We start from the raw sequence: 21561 nt of genomic DNA, 5'->3' as shown, positions 1-21561 counted from the left end.
ATTAAAACAAACTTAATTGGGAGTGCTCTCGGGTGAGGTTCACTGGTCTGGTATAGACTGCCAACAAGGGATGTGACGCCCAGAGGATGTCAGGAGTTGTTTTTATTAGAGGGCTGTAGGGGTGGGGGTTGGGAGACAAAGGAATGTATCTTCTAGAATGCCTATAGGTTCCCTTTGACCTTGGTTGATCTGTATGTCACTGCTGATCTGTACATCATTGCAGAAGCAAGCTATCTTCTCCTGGTATGGCCTTATCAGCCATGTGGCCTAGTGGCTAAAGTCCTGGCCTTGAACACACCAGGATCCCATATGGGCACTGGTGCTAATCCCGGCAGCTCCATTTCCCATCCAGCTCCCTGCTTGTGGCCTGGGAAAGCAGTCGAGGACGGCCCAAAACCTTTGGACCCTGCATCTCCATGTGGCAGACCTGGAGGAGCTTCCTGGTCTTTGGATCTGCTTTGGATCGGTACAGCACCGCCGTTGCGCTCACTTGGGGAGTGAATCATTGGAAGGAAGATCTTCCTCTCTGTCTCTCCTCCTCTTTCTGTATGCCTGACTTTGTAATAAAATAAATAAATCTTAAAAAAAAAAAGATTTTATTGGAAAGTCAGGTATATACAGAGAGGACCAGATGCAGAAAGGAAGATCTTCCAAGTGCAAATTCACTCCCTAAGTGACTATAACAGAGCTGAGCCGATCTTCAGCCAGCAACCCAGAGATGCTTCTGCATCTCCCACGCTGGTGCAGGGTTCCAAGTCTTTGTGCCATCCTCTACTGCTTTCCCAGGTTACAAGCAGGGACCTGAACCAGTGCCCATATGGGATCCCAGCTTGTGCAAGTTGAATACTTTAGCCCCTAGGCTACCACAGTGGGGCCAGGAAGACAGTTTCTAAACACATGTAATAATGGGGCAGCATTGTTTAGGTTAAGCTAATGCCTGTTTTTCTGGTATCTATGCAGGTTCCAGCCCCAGTGTTCCACTTCTTATCCAATTTCCCGTCAATATTACTGGGAAAGTTGACTCCTGTGCTGGGCTCCTGCCACCCATGCGGAAGACTCGCTTCAGCCTGGTCCAGCCCAGGTCAGCTTTGAAATCACTGGGGGGAGTTAAACAGTGGATACATTCTTTCTGTTACTCAGCTTTTCACATCATTAAATCTTTTTTCAAATAAAGGGTTGTTAGAAATAACAAGACATTTGCCTTTACATTTTTAAAACATTTCTTTGAAAGAGTTACAGAGAGCACAATGAGACAGAAAAGGAGAGATGTTTCAATTGCTGGTTCATTCCCCGAATTGCCCCAAGGGCTAGGGCTGGGCAAGGCCCAAGCAGGATCTAGAAGTGTCCCCCAGTCTCCCACAAGGATGGCAGGGGTTCAAAGACTGGGGCTGTCTTCTGCTGTTTTTCCCAGGGAACTAGCAAGGAACCATTATGTCACATCTCTGGCCACACTTGAAAATGAAAATATCTGGGCCTGGTAGGCCGTGGCCTAGTGGCTAAAGTCCTCACATTGAATGCACCAGGATCCCATATGGGTGTCGGTGCTAATCTCTGCAGCTCCACTTCCATCCAGCTCCCTCCTGTGGCCTGGGAAAGTAGTCGCGGATGGCACAGTGCTTTGGGACCCTGCACCCGTGTGGGAGACCTGAAGGAAGTTTCTGGCTCCTGGCTCTGGATTGGCAGAGCACCGGCTGTTGCGCTCACTTGAGGAATGAATCATAGGACGGAAGATCTTCCTCGCTGTCTCTCTTCCTCTCTGTATATCTAACGTTGTAGTAAAAATAAAACAAATCTTAAAAAAAAAAGAAAAATAAAAGATCTTCCATCCCTTAGCTCACTTCCCAGCAAGCCACTTTCCACTACTTTCCAGGCACATGAGCAGGGGGGAGCTGCATGTTGGGAACCAATGCAGCTGGAACTCCAACCTGCACTCTTATGTGATGTCAGCTTCGCAGGAGGTGGTTTAACTCGCTGTGCCACTCCAGCCTCAAGAAGTCCACCCTTCTAAAGACTAAATTAAGGCTAAATTGTAAGGAAAACGAATTAGGGTGACAAAGTAGCCAGGGAATGCAGCTTGCTTTCCTTTCCCAGCAAGCAATGGCTCAGTCTCAGAAAGTCGGGTTTTATCCTATTCCGTTTCCTGCAGGTTCTTTCTATAAAGGCAATCCAAGGATGACTCCTTCTAAATTGTTCTGCGTCCAGCCACTCCCCACTACACCAGCAAGGCTTTCTCGCAGCTCTCAACACCCGGCGCTGTTCCCATGCCTGTCCTTCCGGAAAGCACCTTAGGACAGGCCAGTGCCTCGGATAAGCCCAGTACCCGCTAGACACTCAACAGAACCCACGGAGTAGAGTTAGGACAAGCCACAGCCTTCTCCAAGACCACTTTCCCCCGCACAGACCCCGCCCCTGCCTCAGCACAGACCCCGCCCCACCTCCGCTCAGGTCCCGCCCCTTCCGGGCGGGTCTCCGCCCCGCAGCCATCCACGCCCCATCTCGCCCCGCCCCTTTCCTTTAAATCCCGTTGAAGATTACAGGAGTTTGGCGCCAACCGAATTTTTTTTCCCCTCCATCCAAAGGCGGGAACTGGTTCTGTGCGCCGGAACGTGCTTTGCGTCGGCTCTGATTGGTGGTCAGAACTCAGTCCCGCCTCCCCGTCCTGTTTGCGGGTTGCTATTGGTGGAGATGTCAGAGAGCCCTCTGTGTCCACAGAGAAACCCGGGCTGTCTTGGGCCGAGCGGGGCGGGTAAGTTGTCGTGTGGACTGTGTCGGTGCGGAGCTGCTGGGAAAGGGACTCCGGGTGCGGTGGTATTCCGGACGGAGGCAGGCCGTGTCCCGGAGATCAGAAGTCGGAGAGAGCCCACCTGGAGCTGCAGAATCGGTGGGGGAAGGGCCGCGCCTGACGTCTGGGGGCCACAGGTTAGCTTCGGGTGTACCCCGAAACGCGGCCGCCCGGCTGCGGCCCCTGGACTCGCGCCGCGGGCGCTCTGGGGGGTCCCGGGAGGGGCTCCCGGCGGGGCCTGGGGGCGAACGCGGGAACTAGTTGCCTTTAGGACCTCTCCTCGCACCCCTCCCCCAGCCTGGCCGGGACTGGGGCTCTTCCGGGGAGGTTCTCCCGGGAGGCAGGTCTCCCTGAGGACCCGGCGATCGTGGACGCCGGTGGTTTCCCAAAGTGATGTGCCCAGGGAAGTTGTTGGACTTGAACCTTAGCGGGATCTGCAACTCTCCTCGGGAAAGAGTAGGCCCCAGCTCAGGGGTGAGCGGCCCGTGTGCTTTTAGGGAGCAGGGTGGCTGTGACTTCGCGACGCTTCCACTCCACGGCTGTCCTGTTTTCTCGGCTCCAGCGCCCAGGCGTGGCGCCTCCCAGGGTCCTCACATCTGCCCCAGCGCCCCTTGATTAGAGGGAGACTGGACCCTTCTAGGCAAGACTTCCCTTATCTCTTGTTCCCGTCCCCACCCTATATGGTCTCCTGGCATTCCTGCTATATCGCAATAAGAGATGTCCTGTTGTACACACGTTTAAATGAATATTCTTGATCTTGTGGTTTTATAAACAGATGTAGGACCTCATCGCAACCCTGTTGCTTACTTTGGGCAGTTTTCTTGACAGATTTTCCTTTTCTCTAAAATGGGGTTGGGGAGAATGAGATACACTTCATAGCACTATGGGGCGGACTTAAAGTAAATCATATGTCATAAGTAGCAGATGGTATCTTTTATTATTTGTTCCTCTAGTTATTTTCTGGGTTCTTGCTCAAAAAGCAAAAAAAAAAAAAAAAGGAAGAAAAATTTATTTTGATGCAGAGAACATTGATATCCATATATAGATTTTTTTCATCAAGTTATTTTTTTTCATAATACTTAGAAAACATTTGTTTAAAGAGAGCTTTGGTGGGCCTGTGGCATAGTGGCTGACACATCTTGGGATCTCTGTAACCTGTATTGGAATGCCTGGTTTGCACTCTCTTCTACTCCACTTCCCTGTCCAACTTCCTGCCGATGTGCACCCTGGGCGTACGGGAAACCTTAATTGAGTTCCGGGCTCCTGGCATTGGCCTGGCCCAACCCTAGCTGTTGTTAGCATTTAGGAGTGAAACAGCTGACGGAAGGTCTCTCTCCATCTGTCTGCCTTTCTGATCAAGTGAAATTAACTAATTCAAAATTTTCTTAAAAACTTTTAACAATACTTATATACTTTTATATTTATGGGCTTGATGCAGTATTTCAATATTATGTGTAAGCTGATTAAGTACCAGTTCTGAAATGCTTTTATAAAAATTGCATATTTTTTAAAAATCTTATTGATTTTTATTGGAAAGGTAGATCAGATTATGTAGAGAAGAGGAGAAAAAAATCTTCCATCTTCTAGTTCATCCTCCAAAGTGGCTTCAGCGGCGGAGCTGAGCTGATCTGAAGCCAGGAGCTTCTTCCGGGGTCTCCCCACACAGATGCAGGGTGCCAAGGCTTTGCTGCTTTCTCAGGTCACAAGCAGGGAGTTGGATGGGAAGTGGAGCAGGCTGGACACAAACGTTCATATGGGATCCCAGTGCTTGCAAGGTAAGGATTTAGCAGCTGAGCCATCACATCAGGCCCAAAAAATGATTTAATTTTTACTTTAGTTTTTTTTTTATATGCTACAGTCTTAGTTTTTTTTTTTTTTTTTAAGATTTATTTACTTTTATTGCAAAATCAGATATATATACAGAGAGGTGAAGAGACAGAGGAAGACCTCCCCTCCAAATAGTTACTCCCCAAGTGACTGCAACAGTAGTGCTGTTCCGATCCGAAGCCAGGAGTCTCCTCTGGGTCTCCCACTCAGGTGCAGGATTCCAAGGCTTTGGACCATCCTCAACTGCTTTCCCAGGCCATAAGCAGGGAGCTGACTGGGAAGTGGAGCTGCCGAAATTAGAACCGGTGCCTATATGGACGCATTCAAGGCGACGAGTTTAGCTGCTAGGCCATTGCGTCAGGCCCCCCCCAGAATTGTGTTTTTAACAGATTGGGAATTTCATTAAATCAGCAGATATTCTTTTATTACTAACCTTGCCCTTATAGAGCCTACAGTCAATTCGGTGGAAGAAATAGGTGTTTGTCTAGGAATTCCACAAAATGTAATATGAACTGGAGAGAAGTAATTAGGGAAAAGGAAACTGATACGAAAAAGGACTTAACCATTTGTAGGGCAAGGCATCTGATATAGAAGTTGAGCCAACACTTGGTATTCCTGTATCCCATCAAGGATTGTTTGGGTTGCATCTTGGCTCTGCTTCATGCAAACGCACCTGCTGGGAGGCAGGAGGTGACTTCTAAGCAATTGGGTCCCTGCTACCCACATGGAAGATCTGGAGAAGGGATCCTGTTCAGCTTGGCCCATTCTTGGCTGTGTGGTCATTTGGGAAGTGAACCAGCAGATGGGAGGTCTCTGTGTATGCCTATAACTGTGACTTTCAAGTAAATAAAAAGATCATGCAGGGCTAACATGGTGCAGGGGTTAGGTCACTACTTGCAATGCTGTCATCTCATGTTGGAGTGCTGATTCAAGCTCTGGCTGCTCTGCTTCCAATCCAGCTTCCTCCTAGTGTGCCTGGGAAAGCAGTGCCAAGATAGCCCAACTGCTGGGACCCTTGCCACCCACATAGGGGCCCTGGCTAGAGTTTTGGGCTAACAGCTTCTGCCTGGACCAGCTCTGACTGATGTGGCAAGTTGGATAGTAAACCAGTAGATGGAAGATAGATGTTCTGTCTTTTCCTTTCTCTTCCTGCATCTCTGTTTCTTCCCCTCATTGTCATTCTGTGTTTAAAAAAGAAGATACTAGGGCCCGGAGGTGTGGCCTAGCGGCTAAAGTCCTCGCCTTGAACGCCCCGGGATCCCATATGGGCGCCGGTTCTAATCCCGGCAGCTCCACTTCCCATCCAGCTCCCTGCTTGTGGCCTGGGAAGGCAGTTGAGGACGGCCCAATGCATTGGGACCCTGCACCCACGTGGGAGACCCAGAGGAGGTTCCAGGTTCCCGGCTTCGGATCAGCGCGCATCGGCCCGTTGTGGCTCACTTGGGGAGTGAATCATTGGACAGAAGATCTTCCTCTCTGTCTCTCCTCCTCTGTGTATATCTAGCTGTAATAAAATGAATAAATCTTTAAAAAAAAAAAAAAAGAAGATACTAGGACCCGGCGGCGTGGCTTAGCAGCTAAAGTTCTTGCCTTGAACGTGCCGGGATCCCATATGTGTGCCAGTTCTTTTTTTTTTTTTTATTTAGATTTTTAAATTTTCTTTATTTTTGTTATTTTATTTATTTATTTTTGTATAATTTTACTTAGTTAATTAGGGTACAAAGAGTCAAGGGCTACAGGAAAGTGGGTAAGACCATTGTTTCCACAATAATAGCATTATTTTTTCTCCCTGTATCTGGAGTCAGGGGAGAAACAAAGGGAGAAGCTCCATCCAGCCTCCCACCCATCCCAGGTTCCCTCTGTGAGGCATGCTCCGAGGGTCCTGCTCAAGCAGTTTTGATAGTTCAACAGTTCTGAATTGCTGCCAGTCTCACCATTCCAATTGCAATGAAATCTATTCAAAATCTACTGGCTGACATAGTCCCTTCATGGTTGGGGTTCTGAGATCAGCAGTTCAGTTGGAGGGATCTCCAAAGAAACTTTGTCTGAGGTTATCCCAGACGTGATTCTTGTGTGTGCACGGCAGTTCAGGGTCTGGCACAGTCTGTTTCTCCAGTCAGCTTATGCACATGTTGGTGGTTGCAATTGCTGGGTCAGTTCTGTTTCCATCCCTGTCTTCCACGTGAACCGATGGGTGTTGTAGTCCAGCCCGATCCTTCCCACTTCATACTCAGCCCTCAAGCAAACCAGTGGGAGCTGCAGCCTAGTTGGGGAGACTCTCCATAACCACCACCAGACCTCCCCCTACCCTGGTTCCCATTCATGCCAGCATGTACCACAGACTTGTTCAGTCTGACTCATACACCCACATGGGAGACCTGGAAGAAACTCCTGGAATCTACTTTGGACCAGCCCAGCTCTTTCTGCTGCAGTCATTTGGGGAGTTAACAAGAAGACAGAAGATCTGAATCTCTCCCTCTCTGTAATTCTGACTTTTTAAGTAAAAAAAAAAAAATTACTCTATTATTTGGGCCCGGCAGCGTGGCCTAGCGGCTAAAGTCCTCGCTTTGAACGCACCGGGATCTCATATGGGCGCTGGTGCTAATCCTGGCAGCTCCACTTCCCATCCAGCTCCCTGCTTGTGGCCTGGGAAAGCAGTCAAGGACGGCCCAAAGTCTTGGGACCCTGCACCTGTGTGGGAGACTCAGAGGAGGAAGTTCCAGGCTCCTGGCTTCGGATCGGTACAGCACTGGCCGTTGCAGTCACTTGGGGAGTGAATCATCGGACTGAAGATCTTCCTCTCTCTCTCTCTCCTCCTCTCTGTATATCTGACTTTGTAATAAAAATAAATAAATCTTAAAAAAAAATTACTCTATCATTTGGTGTTAATAGTGTTGATTCTGATTTTATTGCTAAAGTTAATCTTTATTTCATTTTCTCTTATAACAGTAGCATCATTTCCTTAACCATTTTAACTTTTAAATTTTATTGTGTAATTTTGACTTTTCTGAGAAAATACTAGACTTCTTGTGATATCTTAATTTTTCTTTTAAGGATAGTACAGAGTGAATACATTAGTGTGTCTGAATTTGAAAAGTTGCTTTTTTTTGTGTGTGTGTGGCGGTTCCATGGTGTAATGGTTAGCACTCTGGACTCTGAAAAGTTGCTTTTTAACTTAAGTCTAGGTTTATTCCCTGAATAGTGAGGTTGATTTTAATAGTGGGACATTTTATATTTAACACCTTAGATGGCGACTTTCAAAAGGAAATAGAATCATGGCAGCAGATGATGACAATGGTGATGGAACCAGTTTATTTGATGTCTTTTCTGGTAAGTGCTGCTTTCAGATGTCTTTTTTTTAAGATTTATTTTATTTTTACTACAAAGTCAGATATACAGAGAGGAGGAGAGAGAGAGGAAGATCTTCCGTCCGATGATTCACACCCCAAGAGAGCTGCAATGGCAGGTGCTGTGCTGATCCAAAGGCAGGAGCCAAGTACTCTTCCGGGTCTCCCACATGGGTGCAGGGTCCCAAGACTTTGGGCCATCCTTGACTACTTTCCTAGGCCACAAGGAGGGAGCTGGATGGGAAGTGGAGCTGCTGGGATTAGAACCGGCACCCATATGGGATCCTGGTGTGTTCAAGGCGAGGACTTTAGCCGCTAGGCCACATGGCGGCGCTGCCGGGCCCAGGTGTCTTTCTAAATTCACTTTAAGTCACAAAATCAGGGCAAGCACTTGAGTCAAGGAGTTGGATTGGAAGTGGAGCAGCTGAGACGCCCAGCAGTGACTTTATCAGATGCTGGTGTTGCAGACAGTGATGTAACATACGGCCCTGAAAGTGTGTATTTTTTTTTTTTAAGATTCCATCTGCTGGGTCACTTTCCGGCAGTTGGGCTGTTCAGAAGCTGGGGTCCAGGTCTCCCACATGGGTGGAGGAACCCAAGGATTTGAACCTTCCTGTGCTGCTTTTTCAGGCTTTTAGCAGGGAACCAGAACAGAAGTGGAACAGCTGGGATGCAAACTGGCAAACATATGGGATGCTGGTGTTGTAGTCAGGATTGGTTGTGCTGGTCCCCAAAAGTTGATTTTTTATAACTCTGAAATTGAGGTGATAAAGTCGTAAGTCTTTGAACCAGCAAAAACATACGTAGAAAACTTTTTTTTTTCCTGCAGATGAAACTTAAGTCCTTTCTAGTAAGAATGGGAAAACCTCATTGCATAAAGTCAGTTTTAATGAGCCTTTGCTTTTTCTGCAGCTTCTCCTCTTAAAAATAATGATGAAGGGTCACTGGACATATATGCTGGGTTGGACAGTGCTGCTTCTGGTATGTAAGGTTGATAACTAGTTTCATTTTTGTTTGGTCAGTGTGTTTTTATTTGGTTGATACTAAATTCTGATAACACTTTTAGCTTTCATCTTAAATATTTTAAAATATTTTAATACAAAAATATTTTATCTGCACATTTTTTAAATGATTAGACTTAGGTGATTATTATCTTTCTGCTTGTTCAGTAAAGCGTATTTGTACACAATTTGTTTCTCATCTAGTTCTCAGATATAACAGATCTAGTGCAAAATAAGTATTTAGTACCATTGAAGTAGAACCAGGTCTGGCATATGTACATATATTGTACTTGTTCTGTTACAGATTATATGAAATTACAACATTTTTAGGTGTAATTACTACAAATATTAGTAAGGAGTTTAAGGACGTACCTAAATTGATACCTTTTTCATAATTAGATCCCTCAAAGTTTTGAACAAATAGGATCTTCACACTTAATTTGTTGATACGACCATTTTAGGTAAACTGGTGTAATGGCTGTCATGTGCGATTTCAGTGTAGATTTGAATGAAATGGAGGCGGGGAAGGAAGGTGAGGTAGACACAACTTCAGAATCCTAACATACTTCAACCTGAGGGTTTTCTGTTTGTTTCAGACAGTGCTTCCAAATCCGGTGTACCATCTAGAAATTGCTTGGATTTATATGAAGAGATCCTGACTGAAGAAGGAACTGCAAAGGAGGCAACATATAATGATGTAATGGGTTGCCACAATTATTAAGGACAGTTCAGTAGTTTCTAGATCCTAAGGAGTAGGCAGTAGCTAACTACTGAATAAACACTCTTAAGGAACTAAAACACGGAGTAAATAACAAGTCAGTTTCTGCCTTTAAGCCTGCTCTAAATGATTGGTTTTTTTTCTGTGTTTGTCTAAACTTAGCTGATTCTTTTTAACATAATTAAAGTGTTTGTGTAAAACTGTAACAGGCAGTCAATGGGATGTAAATTGTAACTTTTTAAAATTTGTAGTTTTATGTATGTTTCAAAAAATGTCCTGAGACTTAAATGAGACAAATTTCTTCCTACCCTGTTTAGATTATAATGTGTTGAGGCTGAGTGTAAACCTAAACAAAAATGGTATTGCTAGGCCCAACTTTAAAAACCAGTAATCTTACTGAAAACCTCTTAGTGGAATGAGATTCGACTTTTCTTAGTGAACTAATTTGCAAAACTTGAAACTATGTTGAAATGTGATATGTCATTGAAGTAATACTTTGTGCTTTGTAGTTGCAGGTAGAATATGGAAAATGTCAGCAGCAAATGAAAGAGCTAATGAAAAAATTTAAGGAAATACAGACACAGGTAGGATTGTTTGTATTTTTGCTTTGTTAACTTTTTAAAAGCAAATGTTTAGAAAAATTACTATGAACAGAAATTTAAATGTTAAGTGTTGGCAGTTTACCAGAAAGTCTTAATATTAAGTAAATTTTCAACTGTGGCAAAATATGGCATTATTCCATGAGTTAATATTGATATGGGAAAATTTCTTGATTTGTTAAATGGCAATGACATAAAAGATGTGTTAAACCAGTTAATTATTTAATAGTAGAATATGTGTAGTGATTTTCATGGATGATTTGAAAGAATGGTTTTGAGGAACAAATGTAGAATGATGATGTTTTCGTAATTTTTCCAGAGTGTCCTGGAGAAATTTAGATTATCAGGGTTGATGTGGCAGACCTGGCAAAGCAGCCTGTAGTGATGCCTGTATTGGAGTGCCTGGGTTCGGGTCCTTGCTTCCTTCTTTCTTTCCATTTTTTTTTTTCTTTATGATTTATTTATTTTTATTGGAAAGTCAGTTATAAAGAGAGGAGGAGCAAAGTCAGATATACAGAAAGGAAGATCTTCTATCCACTGATTCACTCCCCAAGTGACCGCAACAGCCGGAGCTGCGCTGATCCGAAGCCATGAGCTTGGAGCCTTTTCCGGGTTTGCTATGTGTGTGCAGGGTCCCAAGGCCATGGGTCGTCCTTGACTGCTTTCCCAGGCCACAGGCAGGAAGCTGGAAGGGAAGCAGGGCTGTTGGGGTTAAAACTGGCGCCCATATGGGATGCTAGCACGTGCAAGGCGATGACTTGAGCCACTAGGCTATCACGCCTGGCTCCCTGCCTTGTTTCAAATGCACCATCGTGTTAGCATGAGCCGTAGGAGGCAGGGGATAATGACTCAGGTATGCAGGTTCCTGACACCCATGTGAGGAAGATGAGTTCCTGGCTCCTGGCTTTGGCCTGACCCAGTCCCAGCTGCCACTGGCATTAGGTAATAGAGCCAGCAGAAGAAGATATTTAGTTTTCTCTGCCTTTCAAGTAAATTTCAAAATGAGGACTATTATGTTCTTTGATGTGAGCAAGGATAAGATTGTTTCCTTTTATTTCCCTTTCTGAAGAAACTCAGCTCTCTGAGAATTAATTACTGCAGATTTAATCTAAGTTGTTAAATAAAATTGTTACTGTTTTTAGCTGTCCAAGATAATGACTAAAGCAGAACATAGTTTCTTGCTTTTTATTGTGTCTATTGTAATTACTTCTTCTACCTGATTTTACTTTAGGTGTGCTTTTCCTAGTGCCAGTTATTGCTGAGACTCACCTTTCCCTACTTTATAATAATGGGGATTATTGTGCTTTTTCTTTTTTTAAATATTCACTTATTTTTATTGGAAAGGCAGAATTAGAGAGAGGAGATGCAGAAAGATCTTCCATCTGCTGGTTCACTCTCTTAGTGGTCAGTCGCTGGAGCTGAGTTGATTTGAAGCAAGGATCCAGGAGCTTCTTCTGGGTCTCCCACATGGGGACAGAGTCCCTAGGCTTTGGGCCATCCTCTGCTGCTTTCCCAGGCCACAAGCTGGATGGGTAGTGGAGCAGCCAGGACACAAACCAGCACCTATAAGGGATCCCGGCATGTTCAAGGTGAGGACCTTAGCCACTGAGTCATCATGCTGGATCCAATAGTTATACTTCTTACAGTACCCTGATTCCCCCCCCACCTTTTTTTTTTTTTTCAGATTTATTTGAAAGGCAGATTTAGGGAGATTTTCCATCTACAGGTTTACTTTCCAAATGCACATCAATAAGGAGCTGAATAATAAGGGAAGGGGCCAGGACTCAAATTGGCACTCAAATGACTTACCTGCATCACATGTGGCGGCATCTTAACTAGCTGCACTACGGCACCAACCCTTTAGTGCTCTTTTTAGAATGACATAAGGCACATCTGTGATGCCTGTCATGCAGTTAGCATTCACTGATTGTTAGCTAACATAAGTTGCAGTGTTAATCCTGAAGAAATGTACTTTATTAATACATGTTATGATATTTCAGAACCTGAGTTTGAAAAATGAAAACCAATCTCTAAAGAAGAATATTTCAGCACTTATCAAAACTGCCAGGGTGGAAATAAACCGCAAGGATGAAGAAATAAGTAATCTTCACCAAAGGTATGACTGAGGGTTGTAGATCTGTCAGAGTCATCTGTATTGGTACCTGAGCTATTTCTTAGCTCTTGGTAGAAAGATGAGACACATGTGTTTCATTAAATATTTAGGTTTTAACGTTAGTAGTGGCTAATATCATATTTATCTATTATGATAGTGATATGTGATTATTAATAGAACATTGCTACATGTCTTTCTGAATATATTCAGCTTTCTAAGACACTAGGATCTTGCTGTAGTATCCTTTGTCACTGAGATGATGGTGTGATTGTAAGTTCTTCTAGATCCCCCCAAAATTATCACAATATCAAGATGGCATCTGTGCCCACATCTTGTTACTAAATACCCCTTATACTCTCTCTCAGTGGTGCAGTCCTTTTCCTGCTAAGCGGAAGTTCTGTATAAGTTTTGCCTTTTTATTTGGGGGTAGTATTCTACTTAAGAGACGTTCCTATTTTTCCTTTCCTCCATGGGCAAATCGCTAAAGGATTTTCTAAACTTATTGTTGTTTCCATTTCTTCTGCTTACTCAAATCCAGTTTGAGTTCTGGCTGCATTGATCTACCAAGGCAGTGGGCATTCTGGGCAACAGCGACTGCCACTTAGTCCATCAGATAGTTTGTCTCCTAGTGCAGTGCAATTTATCGTCTTAAACACTGCTTGACACAATTCACTTTCTCTTCTTAATGGTTTTTGGTTTTCTTCTAAACTTGAGATTTATTCTCCTGTAGTTACAAGTTTAAGTTCTTCAGAGCTTAAACCTATGTCCTTCAATTTCTATACCGATGGTTTTTTTTTTAAGCCAGCTGTATTTATATATAGCTAATTAGTTCGTCCCCCTCCCTTTTTTTTTTTTTTTTTAAAAGATTTGATTTTATTGGAAAGTCAGATTCATGGAGAGAATGAGAGACGAAGAGAAAGATCTTCCACTGATTCACTGCCCAAGTGGCTGCAACAGCCAGAGCTGAGATGATTTGAAGCCAGGAGCCAGGAGCTTCTTCTGGGTCTCCCACATGCAGGTGCAGGGTTCCAAGGCTTTGGGCTGTCCTCTGCTGCTCTCTCAGGCCACATACAGGGAGCTGGGTCGGAACTGACGCATCCCAGCTGATGCCAGGCGAGGACTTTAGCCACTAGGCTACTGCGCTGGGCCCAACCAGTTCATTTCTATATATTGAGGGCTTCAAAAGTTTTTCTTTTTTTTTTTCTTAAAAGATTTTTATTATTATTGGAAAGCCGGATATACAGAGAGGAGGAGAGACAGAGAGGAAGATCTTCCATCTGATGTTTCACTCCCCAAGTGAGCCGCAACGGGCCGGTACGCGACAATCCGATGCCGGGAACCAGGAACCTCTTCCAGGCCTCCCATGCGTGTGCAGGATCCCAAAGCTTTGGGCCGTCCTCGACTGCTTTCCCAGGCCACAAGCAGGGAGCTGGATGGGAAGTGGAGCTGCCGGGATTAGAACTGGCGCCCATATGGGACCCCGGGGCTTTCAAGGCGAGGACTTTAGCAGCTAGGCCACGCCGCCGGGCCCTTCAAAAGTTTTTCACAGCTACCTTATTCAAAAATAAATTTATTGTCACAACTCTTCTGTTTTTCCCTAGCCTGATAGATCGTCCCGTCTTTTAGTCAGTTTATGCAAACTGAAGACTTGGAAGGTGACCACTTAATTTATCACCCCAACCAGGATACTTTTTTTTTTTTTTCTTTCCTCCAAGATACTTTTTTAGTGAGGGCTATGCTAGTCATAATAACCCAGATTTGTTGGCAACAGTCACCCTATGTAGGAGTTGTCATGGATGCCTCTTAGATTATCTCTCATATCCAATTTGTTGTCATGTCCTGTTGTGCTTGATCTCTTCTGATCTGCTGATTTATCATTTTCACTATTATCACTGCTCGTCCACTCTCCTCTGAATTAGAATGATCCTTGTGTTGATAGCCCTGATCTAGTTTTGTTCTCTCTAGCCTTTGATTTCTTTTTTTTTAATTATCTTATTTTTATTGGAAAGGCAGATATACAGAGAAAAGGAGAAACAGAGAGAAAGGTCTTCCATCTACTGGTTCACTCCCCAAGCAGCCGCAACAGCCAGAGCTGAGCAGATCCAAGGCCAGGAGCCAGGAGCTTCTTCTGGGTCTCCCACATGCAGATGCAGGGTCCCAAGGCTTTGGGCCGTCCTCGACTGCTTTCCCAGGGCACAGGCAGGGAGCTGGATGGGAAGTGGAGCTGCCGGGAACGAACTGATACTCATGTGGTATTCTGGGTGTGCAAGGCAAGGACTTAGCCACTGGCCTATCATGCTGGGTCCCAGTTTGTCTCTTGTCACAGCCAGAGGACATGTTCTAAAGCAAAAAAATCCAGATATCTCACTATCATCAGTTACTGTCTTCCTCTGCCGTCAGCCAGTTAAAAACTTGTTTTGTTTGTTTATCTATTTGAGAAGCTGGCTTATTCCTCAAATGCCCACAATGTCTGGGGCTGGACCAGGCTGAAGTTGGGAGACGAGAACTCAATCCAGATCTCCCAGGTGGGTGTCAGGGACCTAAGTGCTTGTGCTGTCACTGTTGCCTTCCAGTGTGATGTGAGCAGTAGGCTGGAATTAGAGGTAGAGCTGGGTTTGCAATATGGGCACTCTGCTGGGATGTGAGTGTCCTAACTTCTTACTCGAGGACAAGCCTACTTCATATGCTCCTTTTTAAAAATTAAAACACACCCATGAGTTCATTGTTTTTTAAAAATCAGATCTTGGCCTCTAAGGCCCAGATTATTTTTCAAGCCCACCTTCAGTACTTTGTCTTAACTATCATAACTTTGTCCTAACGCTGGCCTTCTTTCTTTTTCTTCAGTGTACCATGAGCTCTGTCTCAGGACTATTTCCAAGCTTTTGTTGCTCCTCTCCATCTGCTAAATCACTACCTGCTCATTCTACAGTCTTGACTCAAAATTTGATTTTCATTGGAATACTTCCCTGTTTTCTTTGGCAAGGTCAAATTTGTCTTTTATAGCTTCTTATACTTGGCAGTATTTCAAATCACAAATGAAATGCTTGATTAGTATCTTTTCTACTGAACTGTGTCCTTCATGGAGTATAGACTGTCTACATGTCATCTTCATTTTTCTAAACATCTAGCACAGTGCTTGACACATGATAGATTGCAAGTAAAGGAAGGTTAATGAATATAACCCATGGCATATATAATTTGGCATTGGTTTTCAGTATTTGAGTGTCCTCAGAGAGGAGCATGATTGTATGACAGATACAATAAATTGAATGAATAAATGATGTGAATTGCATATTAGATTGATATGGTAATACATTATCAAAATTATTTTGTCAAATATATTACTTTTGTAAGTTGTAACAAGTATTGCATTGCTATTATTCGTTATTTGGTTGAAATCTCTATTGAACAGGAATTTTGAAATATACTTTTAAAGTTTTATTGACTCAAAAGGCAGAGTTACAGGGCCCATGATGATGGCTCCATAGCCAAATCCTCACCTTGCAAACGCCAGGATCCCATGTGAGTGCCAGTTTGTGTCCTAGGTGGTTCACGTCCCATTGAGCTTTCTGCTTGTGGCCTGAGAAAGCAGTTGAGGATGGCTGCACCGGTGTGGGAGACCTGGAGGGAGTTCCTGATTTCAGATTGGCTGAATTCCAGCTGTTGCGGCTGCTTAGGGAGTGAACCAGTGAATGGAAGACATTTCTCCTTATCTCTGTAAATCTGATCTGCATTTCCAATTTTAAAAAAAAATCTTAGAGAAAGAAAGAAAGGAAGAAAGAAAGAGTTACACTGAGGGAGGGAAAGACGATGCTCTTCCATCTGCTGCTTCACTCTGTAATTACTTCAGTGGCCAGGACTGGGCTAGGCCAGGCCAAAGTCAGGAGCCTGGGACTTTGGATCTCATATCAGTGGCAGGGACTCACACACTTGGACCATTCGTTGCTGCTTTCCCAGTCACATAAGCTGGGAGGTGGATCAGAGTAGAGTAGCTAGTACATGAACCTCGCTCAGGTTACATCCTTGTGTTATATGGCTCCTGATTCTTTTTTTTTTTTTTTTTTTTAAGATTTATTTTACCGATTTTAAAGGTAGAATTACAGAAATAAAGGGCGAGACAGGAAACAGAGTGTTCCAAACTACTGGTTCACTCCCCAGATGCCTCAACAGCCAAGGCTAGACCAGGTCAATGCCAGGAGTTTCTTCTGTTTCTCCCATGTGGATGCTGGCACCAAAGCACATCGGCAGTATTCAGCTACTTTCTCCAGCACATTAGCAAGGTGTAAGGTAGGAAGTGGAGCAGCTTGTCTCAAACCAACACCCTTATGGGATGCCATCTCTCCAAGAGGCAGCTTAAGCCACTACACCAGAATGCTGGATGGCTGCCTCTTTTTGATACCACTATTCTACCACCCTGCTTCTGTTTTTAAATTGTGGGTTTTAATAGGTTAGAAATATGAGTATGTGAAAATTCAAGGAGATTATGTAAGGTCAGGAAAATGAACTTTTGCACAAAGTCAATGTGAACCATATATATTTTATTGCTGTAAGACCAATTTGGGGCAGGCATTTGATGGAGTAGTTGTCTCTACTTGGGACACACAAATCATATGTCACTAGGTTCCAAACTTGGCTCCCCATTTTTTGCAGTTTCTCAATAATGTGTGCCCCTAGGAGGCAGCAGATGGTGTTGCAACTGCTTAGGTTCCTGCCACCCCTGTGGGAGATAGAATCAGTTTTAGGCTTCTGGCTAGCCTAACTGTAGTAGGCATCCAAGGAGTGAACCAGCAGGTGCAAGATCACTGTGCCCTTCTACCTTTAATGATTAAAACAAAACAAAACGAAACATGCCCAAGTACCAGCTTTTCTAAACACAGAAGTAAAACCTTAACACTCAATGCTTTTTCCTTTTTTTTTTTTTTTTTTTAGCAAAGTCAGGGATTCCATGCCATTCTAGACACAGAGAATACTAAATTTCAATTTTGTTTAGTATGTACTATCTTTTTTTTATATTAAGATCTCTTTTTTTTTTTTATTACAAAGTCAGATATACAGAGAGGAGGAGAGACAGTGAGAAAGATCTTCCGTGCAATGATTCACTCCCCAAGTGACCGCAACAGGCCGATGCTATGCCGATCCAAAGCCAGGAGCCAGGAACTGCTTCCAGGTCTCCCACACGAGTGCAGGGTCCCAAAGCTTTGGGCTGTCCTCGACTGCTTTCCCAGGCCACAAGCAGGGAGCTGGATGGGAAGTGGAGCTACTGGGATTAGAACCGGTTCCCATATGGGATCCCGGGGCATTCAAGGCATTCAAGTACTTTAGCAGCTAGGCCACGGTGCCGGGCCCTGTGTGTACTATCTTAAGGTGCCTTTTGATATTTTGGCTTACTGTGGGATTCATGTGAAACAGAAAGTTAAGATCGAGAATTACCTAGAGTTCTACTTTGGTCATGTTTGTTTCCACCAGGATTTCACTTTGGTTTCATTTTTGGTTGAGTCAATGTGGGAAAGAAAACAATGTCATTTGTTCTACAAGATGAGAGCTTGTGTTTAGTTTGGGAATGTGCACCTGTAATAAAGAAGAAACAGGCAAAGCAAATGGAGTTCCTTGTTTTGAAAACTGGCTCGTTTAGTGGAAGATGGTACATTCGTTCTTTTTTTTTTTTTTTTTAAGATTTATTTGTTGTTACTGGAAAGGCAGATTTCTAGAGAGAAGGAGATACAAAAAGAAAGATCTTCTGTCTAGTTTGCTCCCCAGGTGGCTGCAATGGCTGGAGCTGAGCTGATCTGAAGCCGGGAACCAGTAGTCAGGAGCTTCCTCTGGGTCTCCCACATGGGTGCAGGGTCCCAAGGCTTTGGACCGTCCTCTACTGCTTTCCCAGGCTATATAGAGTGAGCTGGAAGGAAGTGGAGCAACTGGAACATGAACTGGCACCCATGTGGGATCCTGGCACGTGCAAGGCGAGGATTTAGCCACTGAACCATCGTGCTCTGGATCCAAAGCTTGTAAATTCTTTAGCACTTATTTTTCCAGAGTATAGGCTACCAAGATTTTAAAATTTATTCATCATTCAAAAGGCATAGTTACAGAGGAGCAGAGGAGAGAGTGAGAGAAAGGGTCTTCATCCCCTGGTTCATTTTCCCCAGTTTACTGCAATTGCTAGAACTGGGCTGGTTTGAAGCTAGGAGCCAGAAACTCTGTCTGAGTCTCCCACTTGGGTTGCAGGTCACAAGCCTGGCGGCCATCCTCTGTGGCTTGCCTTGGTACTTTGGCAGAGAGCAGGATTGGAAGTTGAATAAGTTGGGACACAAATTGGTGCCCATATGTGATTCAACACCTCAGGTGGCAGCTTTATTCTCTGTGCCACAATGCCAGGCCTAGCGCTCAGGTTTTAGAATATGTCACATTTGAGTAGAATTGGGAATATTACTAAATATTAACTAATGTTAACTTAGCTTTGTTTCTTAACTTTCTGTTCCTCAATAGATTGTCTGAATTCCCACATTTTCGAAATAATCATAAATCTGCCAGGATTTCATCATCAGATGCAGTTAAAGCAAAAGATTTTAAATCGAGATCTCCTCATTTGGACGATTGCTCAAAGCCTGATCACAGAGCTCGAAGTGAGGATTATAAAGATGGACATAGAACTTCATCAGATGCAGTTAAAGTAAAAGATCCGAAATCGAGATCTCCTCATTTGGACGATTGCTCAAAGCCTGATCACAGAGCTCGAAGTGAGGATTATAAAGATGGACATAGAACTTCATCAGATGCAGTTAAAGTAAAAGATCCGAAATCGAGATCTCCTCATTTGGACGATTGCTCAAAGCCTGATCACAGAGCTCGAAGTGAGGATTATAAAGATGGACATAGAACTTCATCAGATGCAGTTAAAGCAAAAGATCCGAAATCGAGATCTCCTCTTTTGGACGATTGCTCAAAGCCTGATCACAGAGCTCGAAGTGAGGATTATAAAGATGGACATCATAGCACTTCACTGCCATACCCGGAAAAAGAAGGAAAATCACATTCTGAAAAAAAGAATACTTCCTATTTGCCTACATCTCTTGATAGACACTGCACCAATGGCATTTGGTCACGCCCACATCATCATTGTGGTGAAGGTAGCTCAAATGAGGATAATAGAAGAGTTAGAAAAGATAGTAGGCATAACCAGTATTACAGAGGAACTGATCGGATACGAAAAAACCTAAGTATTAGTTATGATGGTGAACCAAGGCACCCAGAGGCTATTCAGAGGCTACAAGGACGTTCTGACAAACATGGCAAAGGTGAACCAAAGGCTGAAAGCAGAAATTCAAAATTTAAAAGTAACACAGATTTGGATTATAAAAGTGAACGTAGCAGCTATTCTTGGGAGAACGAGTCTTTGCGAGAAAGGTCACACAATCGAATAGAATTTCAAAGTGACAAAAAACTGGAAAGACAAAGTGAGAGATCACCAAATATCAACCGAAAGGAACTTAATTCACAAGACAAAGAAGAACGAAAAGGTGATCAGAAGCCTAAATTGGTAGCCAAGGATCAGGATCCCTGGAGAAGATCTGAGCGAGCATCACTTCCTCTCAAGAGCAAAATGAACTCTCACAGTTTAGACAGATATCGTGGAGAAGAGAGAAGGGGTAGAGAAGAGTGCAAGAGAGACAGGGTTGTAAGCAATCATAGTTTTCAAGATGGAAGATCTTCATCTTCTCTTCCAAGCAGAACTCACAAACACATTGACTCTAAGGAAGTAGATGTTGTACACCAATGGGAAGATACACCATTAAAAACAGAAAGACATAGAACTGAAGATAAGAGGAAAAGAGAACGAGAAAGCAAAGAAGAAAATAGGCATATGCGAAATGAAAAAAAAATGCCTGTAGAATATTTACCAAAAACTAACAAAGAAACTCAAAAAATGACTACTGATTTGAAGAGACAGAATGAGCCAAATAATGATAAATGTGAAGTCTCTAATAATAACATTTCTGAAGGACTAGACAATAAAATTGCACTAAAAGCTGAGAATGGTTCAAGTGACACAAAAAACAAAGACTTAAAGTTAAGTTTTATGGAAAAATTAAACTTAACCCTATCTCCTGCTAAAAAACAGCCTGTATCTCAGGATAATCAACATAAAACATCGGATCCTCCCAAGTCCAATAATGTGTGTAGTTTGGAATCCTCAGTGCCTGCTAAAACAGAACTGTGTCTTAATTCTGTCAGTGAAGACATCACAGAGGAAACCAAACCAAAATTGTTGGAACCAAGGGAGATTCTTCCAGCAGCATCTATGCCCAAGATAGACATTCCAGAAAGCAAGATGAAAGAAGATAATAGTTTATCAGTTAAGTCTGTCAAGAGTATGGTGCATTTGGAATTGCCTGTTGGTACAGAGTCATCCTCAACAGCTGTGGAAATGGAAAATACTGGTTCCTTGTTTCCATCATCGAAAGAAATGGAACAAACTGTTAATGGTCCCACTGCAGCAGCCTCTGTGGTAACGGACATATTACAAACAGATGTTTCTCAGAACTGTGGCCTGGAATTGGATGTCAACAAACATGACGATTTAAATTCTTGTGTTTCTGAAGGTATGGAAATGAAGTTGATTGTTTCAACAAAAGTGACTGAAACCAGTGAAAGCATTTTGCAGCCTTCAGTTGAAGAAGCTTGCGTTCTGCCAGTAATCCTTTCAAAAGATGGAAACCCCAAATTTGAACCTTCTCTTGCGGATGATACACCACTGAATGAAAGTAAATCTTGTCATTTGGAGTCTTGTTTACCTAAAGAGTCTCTAAAGCAGACTGACTTAATGGAGCCAAGAGGGGAAATTAGTGAAACAAGTTCCATGTATCAGGATGATGAGAGCTCAGTTTTAAGCATTGACTTTAATCACATGAGACCTATTCCAAAAGCCATCAGTCCTCTGAATAGTCCAATGAGACCTATAGCAAAAGTTGTTAGAATGGAAAGTCCCCTGCGAGTTCCACTGTGTAATATCACTCATAAAGGTAATTATCTACTAAAAGTCCTTTTCTTGTAAAAATGAAAAATACATAAGCAAATTTTATGGATGCTGTCTTTTAAACTTTTTTTATTGATTTATTTGAAATGCATTGCAAAACTGAAGAAGAAACAGACGATCCATGCAGTAATTCACTCCTC

General features: G+C 43.4%; 1 protein-coding gene across 3 annotated transcripts in view; it reads left to right on the top strand.

The window, feature by feature from the left end:
- The first annotated feature begins 2561 nt into the window (after positions 1-2561).
- CASP8AP2 (caspase 8 associated protein 2) overlaps positions 2562-21561 on the top strand; it is a 28929-nt gene continuing 9929 nt past the window's right edge. For 2 of the 3 annotated variants that reach the window (XM_058660813.1, XM_058660801.1), the window contains exons 1-7: positions 2562-2919; positions 7857-7939; positions 8869-8937; positions 9554-9654; positions 10185-10259; positions 12275-12390; positions 18874-21407. In XM_058660813.1, the coding sequence (XP_058516796.1) occupies positions 7885-7939; positions 8869-8937; positions 9554-9654; positions 10185-10259; positions 12275-12390; positions 18874-21407 (2950 nt within the window). In that variant the 5' untranslated portion in view covers positions 2562-2919; positions 7857-7884. The remainder of the gene's footprint in view (positions 2920-7856; positions 7940-8868; positions 8938-9553; positions 9655-10184; positions 10260-12274; positions 12391-18873; positions 21408-21561) is intronic. The other variant, XM_058660807.1, reaches the window with a different exon arrangement.

This window comes from Ochotona princeps, chromosome 1 (assembly GCF_030435755.1).
Source record: "Ochotona princeps isolate mOchPri1 chromosome 1, mOchPri1.hap1, whole genome shotgun sequence".
Taxonomy (NCBI): Eukaryota; Metazoa; Chordata; class Mammalia; order Lagomorpha; family Ochotonidae; genus Ochotona; species Ochotona princeps.
The sequence above is the reverse complement of the archived record's forward strand: the minus strand, read 5'-3'. Positions and strand labels throughout refer to the sequence as shown.